The sequence below is a fragment of the Mobula birostris genome, chromosome X, assembly GCF_030028105.1.
Source record: "Mobula birostris isolate sMobBir1 chromosome X, sMobBir1.hap1, whole genome shotgun sequence".
Classification (NCBI taxonomy): Eukaryota; Metazoa; Chordata; class Chondrichthyes; order Myliobatiformes; family Myliobatidae; genus Mobula; species Mobula birostris.
Genome location: NC_092402.1, coordinates 56748742 through 56771600, shown reverse-complemented (window position 1 = coordinate 56771600; position 22859 = coordinate 56748742). Strand labels below are relative to the sequence as shown.

Below are 22859 nucleotides of genomic sequence, written 5' to 3'. Positions count from 1 at the left end.
ACAGCGGCAACATCCTGGTATGCCGTTCAACAGGTGGGCTAAACCAAGTGAGGGTAGTCGGTGGCCTCATACCCAGCGAAATAGGGGCTTGCCTGTCCTAGCATGTGATGTCAGCTCCAGCAGACTGGCAGATGAGATCAACAGTTTTTATCCAATCACCGGGAAAGCGGTTCTACAATGTTTTGTGGAGAGTGATGGGCGTGACAAAGCACAGAAGAAATCATGGTCATCCACTGCAAACGAGGAAGACTCCAGTTGTGACGACTACTCATACCACTGGACCAGGATGTCTGAGATCATGAGAGTGGAATTGCCCCAGTTCAATGGTTTTTCCACTTTAAAAACTCTCAGGCAAAGGTTTCACTGTCATCGTCAGATACGACAGACAACCAATCCATCTGTAAGAGAGTATCAGAGAGATCAATGGCAGGGCCTCAAATAGTCATAGTCATACTTTATTGATCTCAAGGGAAATTGGGTTTCATTACAGTTGCACCAACCAAGAATAGAGTATAAATATAGCAATATAAAACCATAAAAAAATTAAATAATAATATGTAAATGATGCAAGGAAATAAGTCCAGGACCAGCCTATTGGCTCAGGATGTCTGACCCTCCAAGGGAGGAGTTGTAAAGTTTGATGGCCACAGGCAGGAATGACTTCCTACGACGCTCTGTGTTGCATCTCGGTGGAATGAGTCTCTGGCTGAATGTACTCCTGTGCCCAACCAGTACATTATGTAGTGTATAGGAGACATTGACCAAGATGGCATGCAACTTGGACAGCATCCTCTTTTCAGACACCACCGTCAGAGAGTCCAGTTCCATCCCCACAACATCACTGGTCTCACGAATGAGTTTGTTGATCCTTTTTCAGCCTGCTGCCTCAGCGCACAACAGCAAACATGATTGCACTGGCCACCACAGACTTGTAGAACATCCTCAGCATCGTCCAGCAGATGTTAAAGGACCACAGTCTCCTCAGGAAATAGAGACAGCTCTGACCCTTCGTGTAGACAGCCTCAGTGTTCTTTGACCAGCCCAGTTTATTGTCAATTCGTATCCCCAGGTATTTGTAATCCTCCACCATGTCCACACCGACCCCCTGGATGGAAAATTAATTACTTAGATGAAGAGGCCAAACGTATTTGATCCCATTCTGCTTGATGATACAGAGTTAGATGGATGCAAGGAGTCTGCAAATGTTTAGATGACTGAATAAAACTACGGGCCATGAAGTCGAATACTGTATGAGGGAATGTGAGGTTATCCGCTTCAGGACAAGAAAACAGGAACGAGGAATATTATTTAAAATACTGCAAGTTTATTAAATGCTGGTGTTCAGGAAGAGCTTGTGCACTTGTGTAAGAAACACAGAGTTAGCTTGCAGGCACAACAAATAATTGGGAATGCTTTTGAAGTGATGGTCTTTATTGGCCTTTTCTATACTCTATCTGAGCTACAACTTTACAAGACTTTGATGAGACCACACCTGGAGTTTTGGGCCTTTTATTTAATGAGACACATTCTAGCCTTGGAGATAGTTCAGAGAAGGTTCATAAATGACTACATGTGTTAAGGGGCTACCTTATGAGAAAAGATTAAACAGATTTTTCCTGTATTCTCTGGAGTTTAGAAAATTGAGAGTTAATTCTCATTGAAGCACAAATCATTCTGCAGGAGCTTGAAAGGATGATGGTAGCTGAGTGTAACTGAATTAGTAATCCTAAAGGCTGAATGAGAGATAGTGATTCAAATCCCATAGCAGCTGGAGTATTTGAATTTTCAATTAAATAAAACGCTGGTACTAATAAACCTTGTGTCAGTAATAAAGATACAGCACAGATACAGGGCCTTTAGCTCTCTGAGTCCACACTAACCATTTACACTGATCCTACATTAATGCTACAGTCTCATCAACTTCTTCATTCTACCACTGACCTACTCACTGGGGATAATTTACAGTGGGCAATTAACCTACCAACCCACACATGTTTGGGATGTGAGAAGAAAGCCGGATCACCAAGGGGAAACTCACATGGTCACAGGGAGAACGTGCAAATTCCACACAGACTGTGCCCAAGGTCAGGATCGAACTTGGGTCTCTGGAGCTGTGAGACAGTGTTTTCACTAGCTGCACTGTTGTTGTGCCCTTAATATTGACCATGGACTACCCAGATGTTGATTAAAATCCCAGCCACTAACTGACTTTAGGAAAGAAAGTCTGCCCTTATGTTAGTCTTGAACTACCTGCAAAGGGGCTATTGACTGAAGTGGTCTTTCTTGGCCAGTCAAGAATGGCATGTTGGTGTGTGAGCTGATCTGCTGCAGTGTATCATGTTCTCCATCTTCCTCCTCACTATTCTCTTCTTTACTAGATGTGAGTGCTGCTTCAAGGTGATATTAAGACATCAAACATAGAACACTACAGCCATGGAGCAGGCCCTTTGGACCTGAGAGTTTGTGGTGACATTAATGACAATTCAAACTATTCCAACTTAACTGCACAGGGTCTATACCTCTTCACTATTAACCTGCTCTGTGTCTGTCTAAATGCCTCCTAAATGTTGCTATTGTACCTGCTTCCACCACATCCCCTGGAAGTATGTTCCAGCTACCCACCACTATCTATGTAAAAAGCTTGCTTTAGAAATCTCCTTTAAACTTTCCCCTCTCACCTTCAACCAATTCCCTCTATATTTGACATTTCCACCCATAGAAAATAGCTTTGACTGTCTACTCTATCTATGCTTCTTATAATTTTATGAACTTCTATCAGATCTCCCCTCAGTTTCTGCCACTCCAGAGAGAACAATCCAAGTTTGTCCAACCTCCCTGTATAGCTAATACTCATAATCAGGTAACATCCAGATGAACTTCTTCTGCACCCTCTCCAAACTCTCCACATCCTTCTGTAATGGGGCAACTACAACTGAAGTTTTATACAGTTGCAATGCCTTAAAATCAACCGCTTCGGGCAGATGGGGGTTCGTCAGTCATGGTTGGTAGCTCATCTAGGGCTCCGATCTCAAACCTCAGCTGCCTTGCAGCCATACCAGCTCAAGGCTTCGGGAGTAAACCCCAAGGAAAAATCCAGAGCTGGAGTCATAAGGCAGTCCTACGTTGAGTTCAATGCTGACTGGCAACTCCTGCGACGCTGCTGTTACCAAACAGTATCGGTCTCTGCCGTTCCTTTGCGCTCATCAGATGCATGGAGAGGGGGAGCTTGCTACGTGGGCAATAGCTTGCTCTCCATATTGTACTGCTTAGGCTTGCGCATCTACAACCATGGTCGACCCTGACAAATGGAGGCCTCAATCACTCACTGAAGAATGACAATAAACAATCTTGAATCTTGTACCATTCATTGGTACATTTGTTGGGTCTACTCTGCCAGTGGGAAGAACATACACAGAGCTGATGTTGGAAAAAGCTGAGACATTTTCCTTCATTTGCCAGGCTGTTGCTTCACTCACATGTGGAACAAATCCCTAGATTTTTTTTGCATATCCACAAAGATTATTGGGGATGTTGCAGAGAGGACTGGGAGGAGTACACCTTTGTTGTGCCTAAATCTGAAGTCAAAAATCGAGCATATGAGTTTGATTCAGTTCTATGTATATTACTTTTGTCAACAGAATTGATAAAATTGCTTGTTGTGAGACCTAATCTCTCACTATCACAAAATGTATTTCTTGGGCAACAGACACAAAATGCTGGAGGACTCAGCAAGTCAAGCAGCATCTATGGAAGGGAATAAATAGTCAAGATTTTGGGCTGAGACCCTTCATCAGGACTGGAAAGGAAGGAGGCAGCAGCCAGAATCTAAATTGGATGATCTCCCACTTCCATAAGATGCACTCTTTATCAGAGACTTGTCTGCTCAAGACGGCCTTTGTCCTTTCCGGCTCTCTGTGTTTCCTAGCTTAACGTTATGAGCAAATTTTCAAATGTTTCATCCACGTCAGTAACATACATATATCATGAAATCCACCCACCAATCAGAAAATGACTCCCCACTCATTTTCATCCAATTAATTACCAGCACATGTTACCTCCAAATGTATGTGCCCTAATGTTAGCAAATAAATGTCTTCTGGAAGGCAAGATCAACAATATCCAATGCCTGGAAGGGCAGTATCATTGGATGATGTTGACACAGATATCTGATGAAGGGTCTTTGACCTGAAGTATTAACATTGTTTCTCTCTCCATAGATGCTCCTGATTTATAATGATCCTATCCAAGTCGCCATGACATGAGATTCCTTAGAAGAAAACTAACTAGGCCAGAACATAGAACATAGAACATAGAACATAGAACATAGAACATAGAACAGTACAGAGAGACTGCGCCTGTCTGGAAATGGAGTAGCAGCAGTTTTTGTGCTGCTCCCAGTTTTGTTCCTTTCCCCTTAGTTTAAACTTCGAATTTAAAATTTTTATTTGCTGATTCTTGAGGGGGAACAATATGTCTATGTCTACGAGGAGTGGGAAGAACTTGTCTGAACCTAGTGATAATGTAATGGGAAAGGAAAGATGCAAAAGGAAAGATCTGATGAAATGCCACCATGGGCTGAAGATATCGTTCGGACACTGAATTCAATTAAAGATCAGAATGGGTCAATTAAAGACCAACTGGAAAAGAATAGTAATGAAATGAAGTCTTTTCTGGGAAAACTTAAAGACCTGGAAACTCAAGTTATTACACACGAAGAGGAATTGAAGATAACTAAGCAAAAATTGTTTGAAACTACAATTCCTTTGGAAAGATATCAAAATAAGATTATAGACCTGGAAACTAGGTCTCGCTGAAGGAATATACGAATTGTTGGGCTGCAAGAAGGAGCCAAAGATGGAGATTTAACTGCTTACTTTGGTAAGCTTTTTCATACCTTATTTCCAACCATATTATCACAGCCGCCTACTATAGAAAGAGCACACAGAGCTTTTACTTCGAAATCTAAAGATCCAAATAAACCAAGTCTGTTTTGGTTTGTTTTCATCACTTTAAAATTAAAGATCAAATAATGCGACAGGCAAGAAAACAGAGAGTTTTTAGATTTAAGGAATCTGAGCTCCGTTTTTATGAGGATTAGCCGAAGGAGGTAATGGAACAAAGATCAAAATTTGCTCTGGTAATGAAACAGGCTTATGATAAGAAACTGTTTCCTTCCTTGCTTTACCCAAGAAGAATTAAAGATTTTCCTCCTAATTCTCCTCCGTGTACATTTTTTGATCCTAAAGTTGCACTGGCGTTCGTTCAAACTATACCTGCTGCGGCTGCTGAATGAACAGTCTTGGAAGGCTGCTTGGTTATCTGTATATTATTGGCATTTCCGAAAGAAGACTTGTATTGATTACTTGGACATTTCATTGAGAGACTATTAAAAGAAGATAAGGGGATTTGTTCATTATTGCATATCATTGGTTTTTTTGGAAAGAAGATCTATGGTTTAAGTATGACTGTTTAAATGGTCATTTGGAAATTCGACTGAGAAAAAGAAGATAAAGTGACTTGTTCCTTTAACGTAATATCTGGTTTGATGCTTTTTTTGTTTCTTTCTTAATCAATTAATTGGTAGTTTTTCCTACTAATGGGGCTTTTTATATATATATTTAGGGGAGGGTTCAATTGCTTATACAATATTGCTAGTTGGTGTTTTTGAAAATTCAGTTGGGTTAAATATGCTATTAACTTTTTTTTGCTTTATTATATTGTCTTATAACCGAATTTAAAGCTTTTTTTAGGGATTTAATGTTAAATTTAAAATGGCGCTGGTTTTTCTGTTTAACAGATAACATTATTTTGGTTCTTTTCGTTTAAAAAAAGATTAAATATAAACATGTAGATGCTGGAATGTAAACACTTTCCTTTGCTGAGACTTTGTTGTTCCTCTTACGAGGTCAGTGGGTTTTGTATTTTTTTAACTAGGGGGAGGGAGAGAGAATCTTCTTAAATTTTTTTTGTACAGACAGAGCAGTCCCTGGCTTCGTATTCTATCATTGGGTGCCTGCTTTTTTTTGGGCTATGGGGGGAGGGGGGGTGGGGTTAAAGTTAGGTGTTTTTTTTCCTATTGGGTGGTTCCGGAGCTTGAATGTTTTCTATGTGGTTGTATTCTTCATCGCCGCCATTTTTGATCATCCCGTATTGGTATGTACTCTGCGCATGTGTAAAGTAGAATAATATTATAGTATGGTATTTAAACAGATTAATGTAATAAGTTGGAATGTACGTGGTTGGAATCATCCTATCAAATGAAAAAAGACTTTTTAAATCATTAACTGATTCCAACCTGATATAATTTTTGCCCAAGAGACACATATCAGGGTGGGAGATCAAAATAGATTTTTTGGATGGTGGAGGGGTTTGCAATTCCACTCTACTTCTCAGAGTAAAACTAAGGGAGTGTCCATCTTTATTAAATCCAATATATTTACTCAAGAGGATATTGAGTCAGATTCGAATGGTAGATTTTTAATTGTTAAAGGAGTAATCTGTAACAGAAAAGTTGTTTTGGTCAATTTGTACAGTCCTAACTTAGATGATCCTTCTTTTTAAAAAGGTATTTGCTTTACTGCCTGATTTAAATGAATATATGTTGATAATGGGTGGGGATTTTAACTGTTGTTTAAATCCCTTGATTGATAAGAGCTCAACCAATCAGCGACTTGCAAATCACTCCGCGTCACTTATTAACTCCTTTTTGACCGATTTGGGATTGATTGAATTATGGAGATATTTATATCCTGATAACAGAGAATATTCTTTTTTTCACATGTTTATAAAAAATATTCGAGGATCAATTATATTATAATCGATCCTCACTTCTTGCCTAGTGTTAAGAATTGTGAATATGACGCTATTGCTATATCTGATCATGTGCCTTTGAGTTAATCTTTCGAATTTGATGATGTCATTCTTGCCTGCCCACCATGGCACATGTCTCAGACATTAATGCAGAACTCTGACTTTGTCAGCTTCATTGAAACCCAGATAAAAGAATATTTTCTTTTTAATGATATAGGGAGTACATTTAAGTTAATCATATGGGATACATTTAAAGCATTTTTATATGGTCAGCTAAACTTTAAAAACAGACTAAAGTAGAATTAGATAAGATTTCAAAACAAATTAAAGACTTAGATAATATTTATGCAATCTCCCCTAATATTGATTTATTCAAACAAAGGGTGGAACTTCAATCACAATATAATTTATTATTAACTCATCCTATTGAAGGCTACTTGCTTAAGCTAAATAGCCAATTTTATATGTTTGGAGATAAAAATAACAAACTGCTTGCATCTCAATTAAAAATGGCCAGAGCCAAAAGGCAAATTTTGAAAATCCATAGGAAAGATGGTACCCTGGCTTGGGAATATGAAGAAATTAATAAGATTTTTCAAGATTTTTATACTGAACTTTATAAATCTCAGTGTCTAGTAGATTCTTCTGAAATGAATGCTTTCTTACGAAAGATTGTTTTTCCTCAAATTTCTGTTGAGGATCAAAAAACTCTTGATGCCCAAATTACTGAAGCCGAAATTCATAAAGCTATTTTTTCACTGTAATTTGGTAAGGCCCCTGGACTTGATGGCTATCCTGTAGAATTTTATTAAAAAATTTGGAAAATTGCTTTCTCCATATATGTTGGAAATGTTTAAGGATTCTTTTGTGAAAGGTGATTTACTCTCTACTTTTTATGAGGCTTCTATTTCCTTAATTCTTAAAAAGGATAAAGATCCTACTGATTGTGCCTCATATAGACCTATTTCATTATTGAATGTCGATGCTAAGATTCTGTCAAAGATAATGGCCAATCTGTTGGAGAATATTTTGGGTAAAATGATATTTAAAGATCAAACAGGCTTTATAAAGGGTCGTTATTCTTTTTCAAATGTTCGGAGATAATTTAACATTATATATTCGCCCTCTTTTAAAACTCCACAATGCGTTGTCTCTTTGGATGCTGAAAAGGCATTTGATTGAGTCGAATGGAAATATTTATTTAATGTTTTAGAGAAATTTGGCTTTGGTGTTAATTTTAATAATTGGATTAGAATGATATATAAAACCCCTATTGCTACTGTTATTACTAATAACTGTAGATCCCCTTTTATTCAGCTTTCACGGGGGATAAGACAAGGTTGTCCATTAAGTCCTTTGTTATTTAATTTAATACTAGAACCCCTTGCTATTGCTCTTCGTGAAGCTAAAGATATTTATGGGGATTTTGTGAATGAGACCGTTCATAAGATTTCTCTTTATGCTGATGATTTACTGGTTTATATATCCAATCCCGAGGAATCTATTCCTGCCTTGCTAAAATTATTTGATGAATTTGGAGATTTTTCAGGATATAAAATAAATTTTAGTAAAAGTGAACTGTTTCCTTTAAATGAATCTGTTTCCATATATGGTAATACTCCTTTCAAAGTCACGGATTCTTTTAGATATTTAGGTGTTGTAATCACTAAAAAATATAAGGATCTTTATAAAGCTAATTTTGTTCCCTTGATAGATTCTATGAAGTATTTATTTAGTAGATGGAACCCACTTACATTTTCACTTGCTGGTCGCATCCATATAGTCAAAATGATGATTTTACCAAAATTTTTATATTTATTTCAGAATATCCCTGTTTTTCTGACTAAGAAGCTTTTTGATCGGATTGATTCTATTATTCTATCTTTTATTTGGAATAATAAAAGACCAAGAAATAGTAAATGTCTCTTACAAAAGTTGAAGAAGGAAGGAGGTCTTGCTTTGCCTAATTTAAGAATGTATTACTGGGCTGTTAATGTGCGATACATGTCCTTTTGGTTACACTGATTTGATAAGAACGTTCGGCCAATTTGGGTAGATTTGGAATTGAAGGCTGTGAAATTTTATTTAATCTTGTTATTGGAAGCTGCTTTACCTATACAATTAGTTCAAGTTGCTAATTTAAATTTATACCCTGTGATTAAGCATTCTTTACAAACTTGGCTCCAGTTCCGTAATTTTTTAATCTATAAAAATTTAAACTTTGCAGTTTAATCTATTGAAATTGCTTTTTTAAACCTTCTTTGAGTGATTCAATTTTTTTACTTTGGAAAAATAAAGGTATTAAATATTTTTTGGATTTATTTAAAGAAGATAGATTGATGTCTTTTGAACAATTAGTTGATAAATATTCTCTTTCATACTCATACTTTTTACAATACCTTCAAGTTAGACATTTCTTACAAAAATATTTAAGTAATCTTCCTTACAAATTGGATGCCGACCTGTTATATACTATTATGAGTATGAACCCTTCGACGAAGGGCTCTATTGGAAGAATTTATAACTTACTATTACAATGGGATTAGCATCCTTTATTTAAGATTAAACAAGATTGGGAAAAGGAACTTAATTTAACTTTTATGACGGAGGATTGGACGTGGATTCTGAAGTTGGTTAACTCTTCTTCGATCTGTGCTAGTCATTCATTGATTCAATTTTAAATTGTACATCATTACTATTCGACGAAGGAGAGATTGTCTAAAATGTTTCCTAATGTTGATAGTTATTGCGATAGATGTAAAACTGAGACAGCTACACTGACACACATGTTTTGGTCCTGTTCTATACTGGAACAGTTCTGGAAGTCAGTTTTTTCTACAATTTCTAAAGCACTTAGAATTAATTTACAACCTAACAAATTAACCGTGCTTTTCGGAATAATTCCTCAAAATATCCGTGGTATCTCTGTGTCTGACCAACATGTTATTACATTTGTTACATTGATAGCTAGGAGGGCCATTTTGTTGAAGTGGAAGGATACATCAGCTCCCATTTTGTCACAATGGTTCTCTTAAGTGATGCTATGTCTTAGTTTGGAGAAAATTAGAAGTCGAACTTTTGAACCTATGTTTGATTTTGAGAAAAGATGGAGTTTATTTGCTCGTTACTATCATTTGAGCTAATTGATAGATTTCCTCCACGATCCAATTGTAAATTTTTGGTATTTATTTTTCTTGCTGGCAGTTTGATGTTTATCTTTAGAAGCTTTTTGTATGCCGCATGGCTCCGGGGTTGAACGCCTAATGGGGTATTTTTTTTCTCACTTTTTCATGCATAGTAGGGTTTTTTTTCTTTCTTTTGTCACCAAATTTTTTTCAATCTTTAAAACAATGTTTTTTTTCTTGAGACATTTTAAGTGTTGCCTACTTCGATGTACTCTTGTTAATTTTGGATAATAAGTGTACGGGGTCTTTCTTTTGTTACATTTAAAATGGCGATTTTGTTATGTTAATCTGGGGAATGCGGCTTTGTTGTGCTTTAACGCTGAAGAGAGTTTGCGCTAACAGTTTGTTTTACTTTAAAATGAGATAACAGGGTTCTATTAGCCAATGAGTGGTTATGTATCATTTTGTTTTCGGATGCCATGCTGTATGATATGACTGTGGACTGAGTTTTGGCGGGGAGTCGGAGGAGAGACGAGGAGAACAGCGGACGTGCGGAGAGGCTCCGGTCGATCACTCAGGGTGGTCCCGAGCCGTGAGTCGACGGAATTCGGGTGGTCGTCTGACGTCGAATTGAGCTCCAACGGTAGCGCGCGAAGAACTTGGACTTTGATAAGTATTGGCGCCTTTTTTTTCATTACTTTCGTCTCTGTATCAAATGTATATTAATGTCATAGAATTAGTAATATCTATAAAGTGTATTTGTTAAAATTTACTGGGTGTGCTGGCTGATGATTGATGTTTGTGATTGATTCGGGCGGCGACTGACCCTGAGGGGAGTGTTGAAGCAGGTGCTGGGCGGGATTTCCCCTAAACATACACGAGCCAATATAACGGAACGTTACATAATAATAAAAAGATTTGAAAAGAAAGATAGAACAGTACAATACAAAAACAGGGCCCTTGGCTCATGATATTATGTTGAACTTATTAAGCTAATGACCCCTAATTAAACTATCTTCTTCCACCTGCATGCAGTCCATATCTTTATATTCTCTGCATATTCATATGCTTCTATCATATCTGCCTCCACCACCAACTTTGGCACCTACTAGTCTTTGTGTAAGAAACTTGCTCTGCACATCTCCACTGAACTTTCCCCCTCTCACCTTAAATGCATGCCCTCTAGTACTGGACATTTTGACTCTGGGAGAAAGATACCAGCTGTCTACTATATCTATGCCTCTCATAATCCTCCGCTACTCATGAGAAAACAACCCAGTTTGTCCAAACTCTTTGGGCACCTGCCCTCTAATCCAGCCAACATTCTTTAGCACCCTCTCCTATAATGAGGGAACCAGAATTGAATGTAATACACCAAATGGAGCCTAAGCAGACTTGCTATTCTGCCTTTAATAAGTCTATCTTTGATGCTGAATAATACAGAATTAATCAATATCCTGAAAAAGCTCCAATCAAAATTTGAAGTACACCCAAATTTTTTTCTTGAAACTTATTTTCAATGATCACTGATGCTCAAAATTTAAGAACCACAATGCACAAGCACATCTTTAATTTCATTTCTTTAATACTGAGATGATCACTTCCTCCTTAAGTGGACTGCTGCACCAGGTTAAAGTTCAAAGTACATTTATTATCAAAGTATGTAAACCATATACAACCTTGAGATTCATCTGCTTACAGGCAGCCACAAAACAAAGAAACCACATAGAACCCAATGTGCAAAATGAACAAATCATGCAAACAACAAAAAAAATGCAAAATAACATTCAGAACTAAAGTTCACGACAGTGATTCCATGGACACGAAATGAGTCATCACTACAGCCGGTCCAGGAGCCTGTTGGTTGCAGGCCACAGCCTCAGTTCAGTACAGCGACAAATAAACCTCGCCGAGCAGCGAGCTGAACACCAACTGGCCCGTCCTTCACTTCTGCTCCAACACCCTGACCTTTTCAATCTGGCCCAATATTTAAGCTGGCCAAACTTCAGCTTATTTCTTGCTCTTGGACGCAGGCCTTGCCTCTTCGATACGCTCTTGGGCCCGGGCCCCGCTGCCTCGATTCGGCCGGTAGTCAGCCTTCCAATCTGGTCTGGGTTTAAATCGGTCAAATATTGGCTCATTCCTCAGTCTGGGGCCACAGCCGTGCCACCTGAACTCTGCTTTGGATCTGGTGCTTTGAATCAGCTCTGAGTCCACTCCAGCAATGGCCAAGCATTAGGTCGTTCCTCGCTCTTGCGCCTGGGCCCCACTGCTTTGACTTGGCATGTACACGCCATGCCACAGCCATCCTGCACCTTCGAGACTTCAGTTCACACCACAAAAATGCCAGGTTATACAGGCAGTTCAAAAGCTCAACTCCGACAGGGAATTTACAGACTATTTATTGCAGTGATTGTTTTCCAGAAAAAAAAATGTGATTAATAGAGTAGTTAGTAGTTTTGTTTGCTGTCAGTAAGATGTCGCTGTGTTTCCCCAACACCATCTTAAACCGGGCTTGGCTCAACAGTTCCATGGTCATTATTATTAACCTGAATTTAACAATTGAAAGCTAATTTCCAACCATAAAAACCAGAAGTAAACAGCAGTATCAACAATGTGGTCTCTTCTGTAATGAAGACAGATTGGATGATGCTGTAAGTAAGATTTTCATCGCAGCCGTGCATATGACAATAAACTTGACTTTGACTGCTTTGTGGCATACCTATGTTCAGTCTGCAGGAGTGACTCCAACTTTCGCATTGCCTGCCTCGTTACCTCTCCATCTCAGTCCCTTTGGTCTTTCTGTATATTACAAAGGGGGATGTATGGGGTGTCAGGGAGGGGTAGCACCTCTGGTGGGGGAACATGTCACGTCCTTTTCAGGGCTGTTTGTCCACCTTGGTCCCCACCTGGCACTCAGCTCTCACCTGTGGCTCCCCATAGCTGTTTGCATGCGACAGCGGCCACACCCTGGGCAACACTTCGACAAGCCGGCTAAACCAGGTGAGGGTAGTCGACGGGTCTCAAACTCTCGGTGAGATAGGGAGTTGTCTATCCCAGCGTGTGAAGACAGACTCCGGCGGATTGAGCGGCGAGACCAATGGAAGGTCCAACGGTCAAGAAGGCGGTCTCTGCAAGCGTCGTGGAACGTGTGGAGCAGGACAAGACACAGAAGACGTTCTGGTCATCCACTGCGCCTAGTCCCATCTCCGGCCTTCTCGACTCTGTCTTGCCACTGGATCCAGATGGGAATTGGGAAGAGAGAGTGAGGCTGACGCTGCACAACTCTCCCTCACTTAAATCCAAATCACGCGCTAGTCTCAACACCATCATAATGGTGTCAAAGTCCTCATTGGCGTCGACGATGGACAAACAACAACAACAATGTTGCAAAGAGGCATATCAAAATTTTCGGTACAACACCTCATCTTGCACCTGGACAAAATGCAGCTTTTTGGATTCAACTTTGAATTCTCTAACTCTATGCAGCATGCTCTCATTACTTGTATCAGAATCAACCATTTCTGTCAGTAATATTGGATCAAATTTTCTCTCCATCATGCAAACTAGCTTCCCCTGTATTGATTCCTTCTGCACTTCCCATTGCTTTGGGAAAATAGCTAACATAATCAAAGACCCTTACCACCCCGGTCATTCTCTCTTCTTTCATGTCCCAGCAGACATAAGGTACAAACACCTGAAAACACACACAACCAGGCTCAAGGACGATATCTATCCCACTGTTATAAGACTCTTGAATGGACCTCTCATATGCTAAAGATGAAATCTTGATTTCTCAATCTACCTCAACTGGGCCCTTGTATATTATTGGTCTACCTGCACTGCGCTTTCTCTTAACAATATTCTGCACATTGTTTAACCTTTTGCTTCCTTGAGTAACTTATGTATGTCATAATCTATCTGGATGGCACACAAATAAAAGCCTTTCAAGACATATGACAATAATTAATCAGTACCAATCACAATTAAAGCCTGGCCTGCTGGATATGTCCCACACCCCTGCATTCAGCAAAACACACTGAGATAGGAGTGTAATCTGATTGTTACTGTCTACATTTACCCATTTAGTCTCCCCCAGTCACAGATATTCCTTTTGTCTAATTGTCCACCCCATCTTCTCTGCAACTTAAAACTAACTTGTTTCCTCTCTGTCCCAGTTTTGATGAAGGGTCTCTGACCTGAAATAGTAACTATTTTTTTCTCTCTCGCCACAGATACTGCTTACTGTTTGCAGCATTGTTCAACCTTATTTCAGATTTCCAGCACCTCCTGTTCTCTTGATTTTCCAGCAGCCAGTTCATCAATCAGGTTGCTAGGAAACCATCTAATCCCGCCCTCTCACTGCCGGCCAATGAAATCGCGTAATTGGCGGAAGTGGGGAGTTGGCATCGCTAGGGAGCGGGCTGGTCGGTGGGTTCGGGTTGTGCTCGCAGAAACCTCACACCTCCCTCCGTTCCTGGGTAGTAGGAGTACATTCCTGGGGCTTTTTTCTACTGTGTCGGCCACTCGGCTAACACTGACAGAGGTGTCGATGGGAGGGTCTCAGAGTGCGGCGCTTCACGGCAACAGGACCAAAGGATTCCACGTCCTCCGGGTACGTAGGGTCGCTGGAGCGGAGAGCGGGGCGGGTGGGGACGTTGGCTGAAGAGTAACCGGATCGGGGCGAGAACTCCTTAAATCGTCCAGCTTCTTCACAGCGATTTGTCTCCGGGTGGATGTGGACGTGCCAGTTATTATCCCGGGACAGTGTGGCTGCACACAGGACCATCCCCCCCCCCACCCACCCATTACCTCAAAATTGGGGTTTAGCCGTTATTTAATGACATCTCCTTTACACGAAGAATAATTCTGAAGGGATACCCCTCCCGCTTGTGGGCTTTACCGAAGCTCTGTTTGGAGTCGGTCAGGGGTGATGTTGAAATGATTAATTTAGTTTATAATGAATGAGGTGAATGCCATATCAAGTTATTCGTTCCTTGAGGTCTAAGTGAGGAAGGAAATGACAAGGGTTCCACTTGTTTTTAATCCGAGGTTCTGGAAACTTCCATGTGGTATCGATGTGTGCCTATAATGTAAAATCATCAAATTTGTCAAATATACTTTCTCTATACATGTAATGCCAATATCTGTCTAATGTCTGTCATTTACCCTATGGTGTTTGCCTTATTTTTTTTATTAACCATCTCAAGTAATAGTCTTGCCTTTTGCTCTGCCTTCACTTAGTTTTTTCAGTTGAATGAAGGTGCTGTGTAATGTTACTGCCAGATTACAAATATGTTCCCAGCTCAATGAGTACGGAGTGGAATTTCTTGGTTGACTTTTGACTGTGTTATATTGGCAATAGTTCAGAAGAGTACAGATGCAGCTGATAACTACATGTAGCTTAATTTAAAATGCCTCTTAATTTTAGCCAAAAAAGATGAAATTATATTGATGTGGCAATATCAATACAAGTGTTGCCCTACAGGTGTCCCAATTCCCAAGTGTATATCAAAGACAGATGAAATGAAAGATGCTTTTCTTTTCTTCTCCTTTTTAATTCAAAATGTATTGGAGCTATAAACATGTCATATAATCATAATGCAGTGGGGGGGAGGGGGTCATGCAGCTCATTCCAACTACTTGAGAGTTGTTTAATTAGTCTAACGCCTTTGGTATTAACTGAAGTTCTTTCAAATACATCCCAAGATGGTACAGCATAGAAGCCCAAATCATCCACAGTGTCTAGTTTTCCGTATTAACCCCATCACCCAGCTCTTGCTCCATAGTCATCTATGCCTGAACAATTCACGTGTTCATCTAGAGACCTTAAATGCTGTCAGTGACCCATCTTCAACCACTCTCAGGCAATGTATTCCAGTTACTCATCACTCTGGTGAAGGAGGTCCCTCTCAAATCATCTTTCCCCTTTTCCCCTTTACCAGAAACCTGTCCTCTAGTTTCTTGCAATCTATCCATTGTAACTATTTTATGTGTCTTAGGCGTGTAGCCTCTTAATCTATTCTGCTTCAGGGAAAACAGACCCTTGTACCTGAACTGCTGCATCCCAGATAACATCCTGGTGAATGTCCTCTGCACCCAACACAATCATTTCCTTCCTATACCTTCTTGCCCAGAACTGCATACGGTACTCCAGCTGAGGTCTGACGAAAGTTTTAAGTTGTAGCATAACCTTAGTAATTCTGTATTCAGTGTTTTGACATACTAATGGAGATCAGTATCCCATATGTCTTCCTAATTACGTTGACTACCTATGTTGCCACCTTCAATGATCTGTGGACTTGTACTTCATGGTCCCTTTGTTCTTCTATATTCCATAAGACCCCACCATTCATGGTGTATGCGCTAGCCTCATTGGTACTTGAAAAATGCATCTCCTCACATTGGTCTGGATTAGACTTCATCATTCATTTTTCAGCGCATTTCATCCTCATGTTAATATATTTTTGCAGCATATATATCCAGCTTCTCTTTGAGAATTGCAATTGGAACCACTTCAACCACCCATTTTTCTTCAGTTGTTTTCAAGACTCGAGTTTTGCTGGCTTGTTTAGCATTTATTGCCTATCCCTAATTTCCCTTGAGAGGGTGGGGAGAGTTGCTACCTTGAATTGTTGAGGTCACTGGTGAAGGTATTCCCATAGCACTATTGGGAAAAGAGTTCCAGGATGATCGAAGAACAGGAATATATTTCCAAATCAGGTTGGAAGGATACTTGCCTCTGCCCTTGGTGGCAGAGTCTGTGGATTTGGGGGCTGTTGGGTGTAGTGTGGATGATGTACACTGTCCTCTGGTGGTGGATGTTAACCAAGTGGCTGCTTTAACCTGCGGAGCTGAGTTTATTGAACATTGTTGAATCTAGGAAATTGGGGAGTGTTCTTTCTTAATCTTGTGATATGAGGATGGTGGATAGGCTTTGGTGGCAGCCACTTGCTGTTCGATATCAGGCCTCGGACCTCTTAAATTTGTGTCTGGTCAATGGATGCCCTTGAGATGTTGATGGTTGGAGACAGTGATAATCTATTGAATGTTAAGATGAGTAGATAAACTTTCTCATGCCACACAAGTGCCTAACAGAGTTGCTTGCCACTTATCATTCTGTGCCTGAATGTTGCTCAGGTCTTGCTGCATACAATTATGGGCTGTTTCATTTACTGAAGAGCTCTGGATAGAAATGAACACCATGCAAAAATTAACAAACATAATCACTTCTGACCTTTGAAGTTCAAATAAATTTATTATCCAAGTTCATACAGTATATGTCACCATATACATGTAAGGGGTTTCTTTTTTTTAATGTCACTGCGTAGTCTAATTAAAATGGCTTCTTTGTTACGTTATAATTGAAAGGGCTTCTTTTGTTACGTTAACTGCTGAGAAAGTCCTTCCCGTTAGCAGTTTGTTTGAATCACGTTACTGATAAGAAGATGTTATGAACCAATTGCGATAGTTATGTTTTTGGTGTATCTGTAAGATATTGTATGCGCGGGGTTTTGGGGCAGAAGGCGGGAGAGAGAGACGGGATGGACCAGGTGCTGTGAGTCCGCTAACAGGGTCGGACCCCGAGCAGAGCGTTCAGCGAGAAGAGGAGACTGAGACAGACTCGTGTGGAGCGTCTGGTTGACCACCGTTGTTGGTCCACGGCGGCCGGTCGAGGTGGTCCAATGGGTCGCAGGGTGAAGAAGAAGGGCCCTGAGCTCCAACTGTTTTTGCAGGAAGAGATTGAACTTTGATAAGTGTGATGCCTTTTATTTTCCTTTTATATTTTATTCTCTATTAATTATATAGTTCCAGTAATATCTATAAACTGTAAATCATTTAATCTTATCTGGTGTATTGTCTGTTATTTGGGTGGGGTGCAGTACATCACACAGCATCCACACAAACTTATTACCCAGTTTGGTGGGGCCGAGGGCTGTTTCCCTAGACGACAGCGAGCTGAGCGACCCTGAGGCTGGCCAGGGGGGCTACATACAACCCTGAGATTCGTTTTCTTGTGAGTGTACTTGGTAATTCCAAGAACCATAGTCGAATCAATGAAAGACAAAGAACACTGAGGCTGTCTACAAGAAGGGTCAGAGCCGTCTCTATTTCCTGAGGAGACTGAGGTCCTTTAACATCTGCCGGACGATGCTGAGGATGTTCTACAAGTCTCTGGTGGCCAGTGCGATCACGTTTGCTGTTGTGTGCTGGGGCAGCAGGCTGAGGGTGGCAGACACCAACAGAGTCAACAAACTCATTCGTAAGGCCAGTGATGTTGTGGGGATAGAACTGGACTCTCTGACGGCGGTGTCTGAAAAGAGGATGCTGTCCAAGTTGCATGCCATCTTGGACAATGTCTCCCATCCATAACATAATGTACTGGTTGGGCACAGGAGTACATTCAGCCAGAGACTCATTCCACCAAGATGCAACACAGAGCGTCATAGGAAGTCATTCCTGCCTGTGACCATCAAACTTTACAACTCCTCCCTTGGAGGGTCAGACACCCTGAGCCAATAGGCTGGTCCTGGACTTATTTCATAATTTACTGGCATAATTTACATATTACTATTATGGTTCTATTACTATTTATTATTTATGGAGCAACTGTAATGAATTTCCCCCGGGATTAATAAAGTATGACTATGACTGCACCCAGCAGGGTGGACAAACAGCCAATGTGCAAAAGACGGCAAACTGTGCAAGTACAAAAGAAAAATAATTAATAAATGAGCAATAAATATCAAACATGAGATGAAGAGTCCTTGAAAGCAGGTCCATAGGTTGTGGGCACAGTTCAGTGATGGGCAAGTGAAGTTGAGTGAAGTTATCCCCTCTGGTTCAAGAGCCTGATGGTTGGGAGTAATAACTGTTCTTGAACCTGGTGTGTGAGTCCTGAGGCACCTGTACCACCTTAATGGCAGTAGCGAGAAGAGAGCATGACCTGGATGGTAGAGGTCTCTAATGATGGATGCTGCTTTCCTGCAACAGAGTTCCATGTAGACGTGTTCAGTAGAAGGGAGTGCTTTACCTGTGATGGATGGGGCCATATCCACTACTTTTTGGAAGATTTTCCATTCAGGAGCACTGATGTTCTTCTATCAGACTGTGATGCAACTAGTCAATATATTCTCCACTACACATCTATAGAGGTTTGTCAAAGTTTTAGATATCATGCCAAATCTTTGCAAACTTCTAAGGAAGTGGAGGCACTGCTGTGCTTTCTTTGTAATTGCACTGGTGTGCTGGGCCCAGGACAGGTCCTCTGAAATAATAACTGAGGAATTTAAAATTGTGGACTGGCTCATGGACCTCTGATTTCCTCCTTCTGAAGTTAATAATTAGCTCTTTGGTTTTGATGACATTGAGTGAGATGATGTTGTAGCACCATTCAGTCAGATTTTCAGTCTTCCTCCTATATGCTGATTCATCACCACCGTTAATTTGGTCAACAACAGTGGTGTCATCAGCAAACTTATATATGGCATTGGAGTTGAGTTTAGCCATGCAGTCATAAGTGTAAAACGAGTAGATCGGGGGCCTAAGTGCACAGTCTTGTGGTGTGCCTGTACTGATGGGGATTGTGGAGCAGCTAGTGTTTCCGATCTGAACTGACTGGGGTCTGCAAGTGAGGAAATTAAGAATCCAATTGCACAAGGAGATATTGAGGCCAAGGTCTTGAGGCTTATTGATTAGTTTTGAAGGGATGATAATATTGAATGCAGAGCTGTAATCGATAAAGAGCATCCTAATGAATGCACCTTCACTGTCCAGATGTTCCAGGGTTCAGTGAAGAGCCAATGAAATGGGATCCGCTGTGGACCTGTGGTGCTGGTAGGCAAAATGGAGCAGATCAAAGTCACTTCTCAGGCAGGAGTTGATGTGTTTCATCATGAACCTCTCCAAGTACTTCATCACAGTAGATGCAAGTGCTATTGGATGATAGTCATTGAGGCAGGTTGCTACATTCTTCTTAGGCCTGACTGAGGCCTGTTTGAAGCAGGTGGGAACCTCAAACTGAGGTTAAAGATATCTGTGAGCTCTCCAGCCAGTTGATCAGCACAGGTCTTTCATACTCGGCCAAGTACTCCATCTGGGCTGGATGCTTTCTGTGGGTTTACCCTCCTGAAAGATGAGTGACTCTCATGTCACCCTCAGAGACTGAAATCACAGAGGCATTGGGGGCTGTGATTTCCTCCATATTTGACGGTCAAAGTGAGTATAGAGGGTATTAAACTAATCTAGAAGCAAAGCCCTGTTGTCACCTAAATCGCTTGATTTAACTTTGTAAGAGATAATAGCATTTAAGCCCTGCCACAGCTGTCAATCATCCTTCATTGATTAAAGTTTAGTCTGGACTTGCCACTTTGTCTGTGAGATGACTTTCTGGAGATCATACCTTGGCCTCTTTTTTTTTTTTTACTTGATCGTCAGACCTGAATGCCTCTCTGATCTGGCCGTCAGCAGATTGGATCTCCTGGTTCATCCAGTACTTCTGGTTGTGGAAGACTGGATTATTTTGTGGGGACACACTCATTTATGACTTTTTTTTTATAAAGTCTGTGAGAACCATGGTGTATTCATTCAGAGCCACTGATGAGTCCTTGAACACGGCTCAGTTCACCGACTTGAAGCAATCCCATAGCCACTACTGAGACTCCCAAAACCATCTGTTCATTGTCCTTGTCTCTAGAGCCTTGTTCTTTAGCCTCTGACTGTATGCAGGTAGGAGAAGGACAGATTTCTGGGCATGGAATGGTAGGCATTCCTTATCATAGTATAGCAGTGATCTAATGCGTTGGGACCTACACTACAGGTCGCATACTGATGGAACTTGGTCATAGATTTCTTCAAACAAGCCTGGGACTTCAAACAGGCTTGTTTGAAAAAATCTATGCCCAATTACCATCAGCATGTAACATGGTTGGAAGTCCCCAACTATGATTTGAAATGCGTTGGATGGTGACAGCCGCATGTAGTCATGTATCTCAAGTACCTGATTACAGTCTTGTTGTGAAAGGAAGGTCACTGATGAAGCAGATGAAGATTGTTTGTCCCAGATTCTGTTCTGAGGAACACCCGCAGTGATGTCCTGGATCTGGGGTGATTGACCTCCAATGACCACAAACAGTCTTTTGTGTGACGTATGACTCCAACCATTGGGAGCATCCATTGACTTCAACTTCCCGGGCTTCTGGATGGCACATTCAATTAAGTACAGCCTTAATGCTAACATCAGTTATATTAAGCTCTATTGGCTTGTATTGGAGCAAGATTGTGATGGGGTCTGCAACTAAGAGTCAGTTTGGGTTTTGACAGGATTGTCGGTAAGCTAGTGAGTAATTCCTGTTTGACAGCACTGTCTTCTGTCACTTTAAGGCTGGGGAAGATGGGATGTGTTGGGGGAATTTTGCTGAATTGAACTTGCACTGTTTTTGCACAGTTCATTTGTGATCATACCAATTCACTTTTTTTGAAAAAAATGCTTTCTCTCTCATCTTGTCCCGTGTTTGCCATAACAATGGCAGTTTATGAAGACAGCCACGAAGGGCAGCATCGTGTTGCAACGAGCCTGGGCCAGTCACTAAGCCCTTGCCAAGGTTGTCCATGTGCTAAAAATACATCAAAAACAACTTTTAAAAAGTTAAATTCTATTAATGGGACTTCAATTTAATTATTTCTTTGTGTGACATTTTAGGTTTTCTATTTCCTCAGCAAAGGACGCTGAGCGTATTATAGCAATTGAAACCTTAGAAATGATGGAATAACTTTGCAAGCTGTACGATGTGTTGTTGCTGGAGTAATTCTTGGTCTATAATTGGGCCTTTGCTCCAAAAATTATTGACTTGTTAGGTATATGATTCTGCAGTGGTGTAGTATTTAATCTTTATTTGCTCATACTTCCTTGCACATCCCTAAGATCTTGTGCCATGCCTTTTGAACCTCAGATGCAAAGGTTATTGCTATCATGTTTCAATTGTCCTTCATGTTAATGGAGGATTTGTTGGTAGCTCAAGTAGAGATTGTGGACTGATTGCTTTGTAGTTTTCAATGAACCTCAAAGAGATTTTGTTCCTCTTTGACTGGCCTCCTTTCCACTGGTACCACTAGTTGTCAATCTCATTGCTTACTGCTGGGCATTATTGGTGCTGAATGCCCACTAGATTTCCTGTGTAAGTATTGCACTTCAAGAATAACTCATTTTGTGAAGTACGCTTGGAATATTTTAATTACTTCATGAAGTGTTGTAATTAAAATGTATTTAAATACATTCTGTTCATTTAGTTGGGGAACTGTGAAGGTTTCCTGTTGGATTACTGTAACCTGAACAATGAAGCCATTGTGCAGAACGGATCGGAATAGTATTATGTCAAATGGGCATAGAAACTGTATATAGTTTTTCAAGAGGATGTGTAACCTTTTATAAAACTCAAGAATTTAATCATAAATTAATATCTTTAATCATAAACTGGAACTGTCAGTGGAATTCCAACGCTCTCTTGTGTTGCAGTATATTCACACAAGGAGCAGTATTAGACTGGATGTGGAGTTTGACTTGATAACAGACTGGAGGTGGAGGGTTAAATTTATCAAAGCTGGTAAGTTTCTTTGTTTTGCAGTTGTCCTGAGATGAGGAACAACACACCCCAGGCTTAATGCCAAGTGGAATATTCCTGTGTGGATTTGATTTCCTCTTACTGGAAGATTGGGTGAGAAAAGAAAGTGCCTTTTATTCCAGAGTTTTCTCCCATACTCACCTTCCCCAAAATAGAATTGTGGTTCGAGGGCATCATTGAACCCAGAGTGTCTGAGGTAGCTGATGAGTAAAAAGTGTTCAGCTGATTTGTACTTCACACTCAGTTGAGGTTGAATTGAAAGACACATTTGTGCCTCTTGAGTGGCTATTTTAAAGATGGATGA

The 22859-nt window shown here is 40.4% G+C and overlaps 1 protein-coding gene across 3 annotated transcripts in view; it reads left to right on the top strand.

The window, feature by feature from the left end:
• The first annotated feature begins 14356 nt into the window (after positions 1 to 14356).
• LOC140191427 (Golgi reassembly-stacking protein 2-like) overlaps positions 14357 to 22859 on the top strand; it is a 55575-nt gene continuing 47072 nt past the window's right edge. For 2 of the 3 annotated variants that reach the window (XM_072248844.1, XM_072248842.1), the window contains exon 1: positions 14357 to 14550. In XM_072248844.1, coding sequence (XP_072104945.1) covers positions 14488 to 14550 — 63 coding nt within the window. In that variant the 5' untranslated portion in view covers positions 14357 to 14487. Of the gene's footprint in view, positions 14551 to 22558; positions 22649 to 22859 lie in introns of all 3 variants that reach the window. The other variant, XM_072248843.1, reaches the window with a different exon arrangement.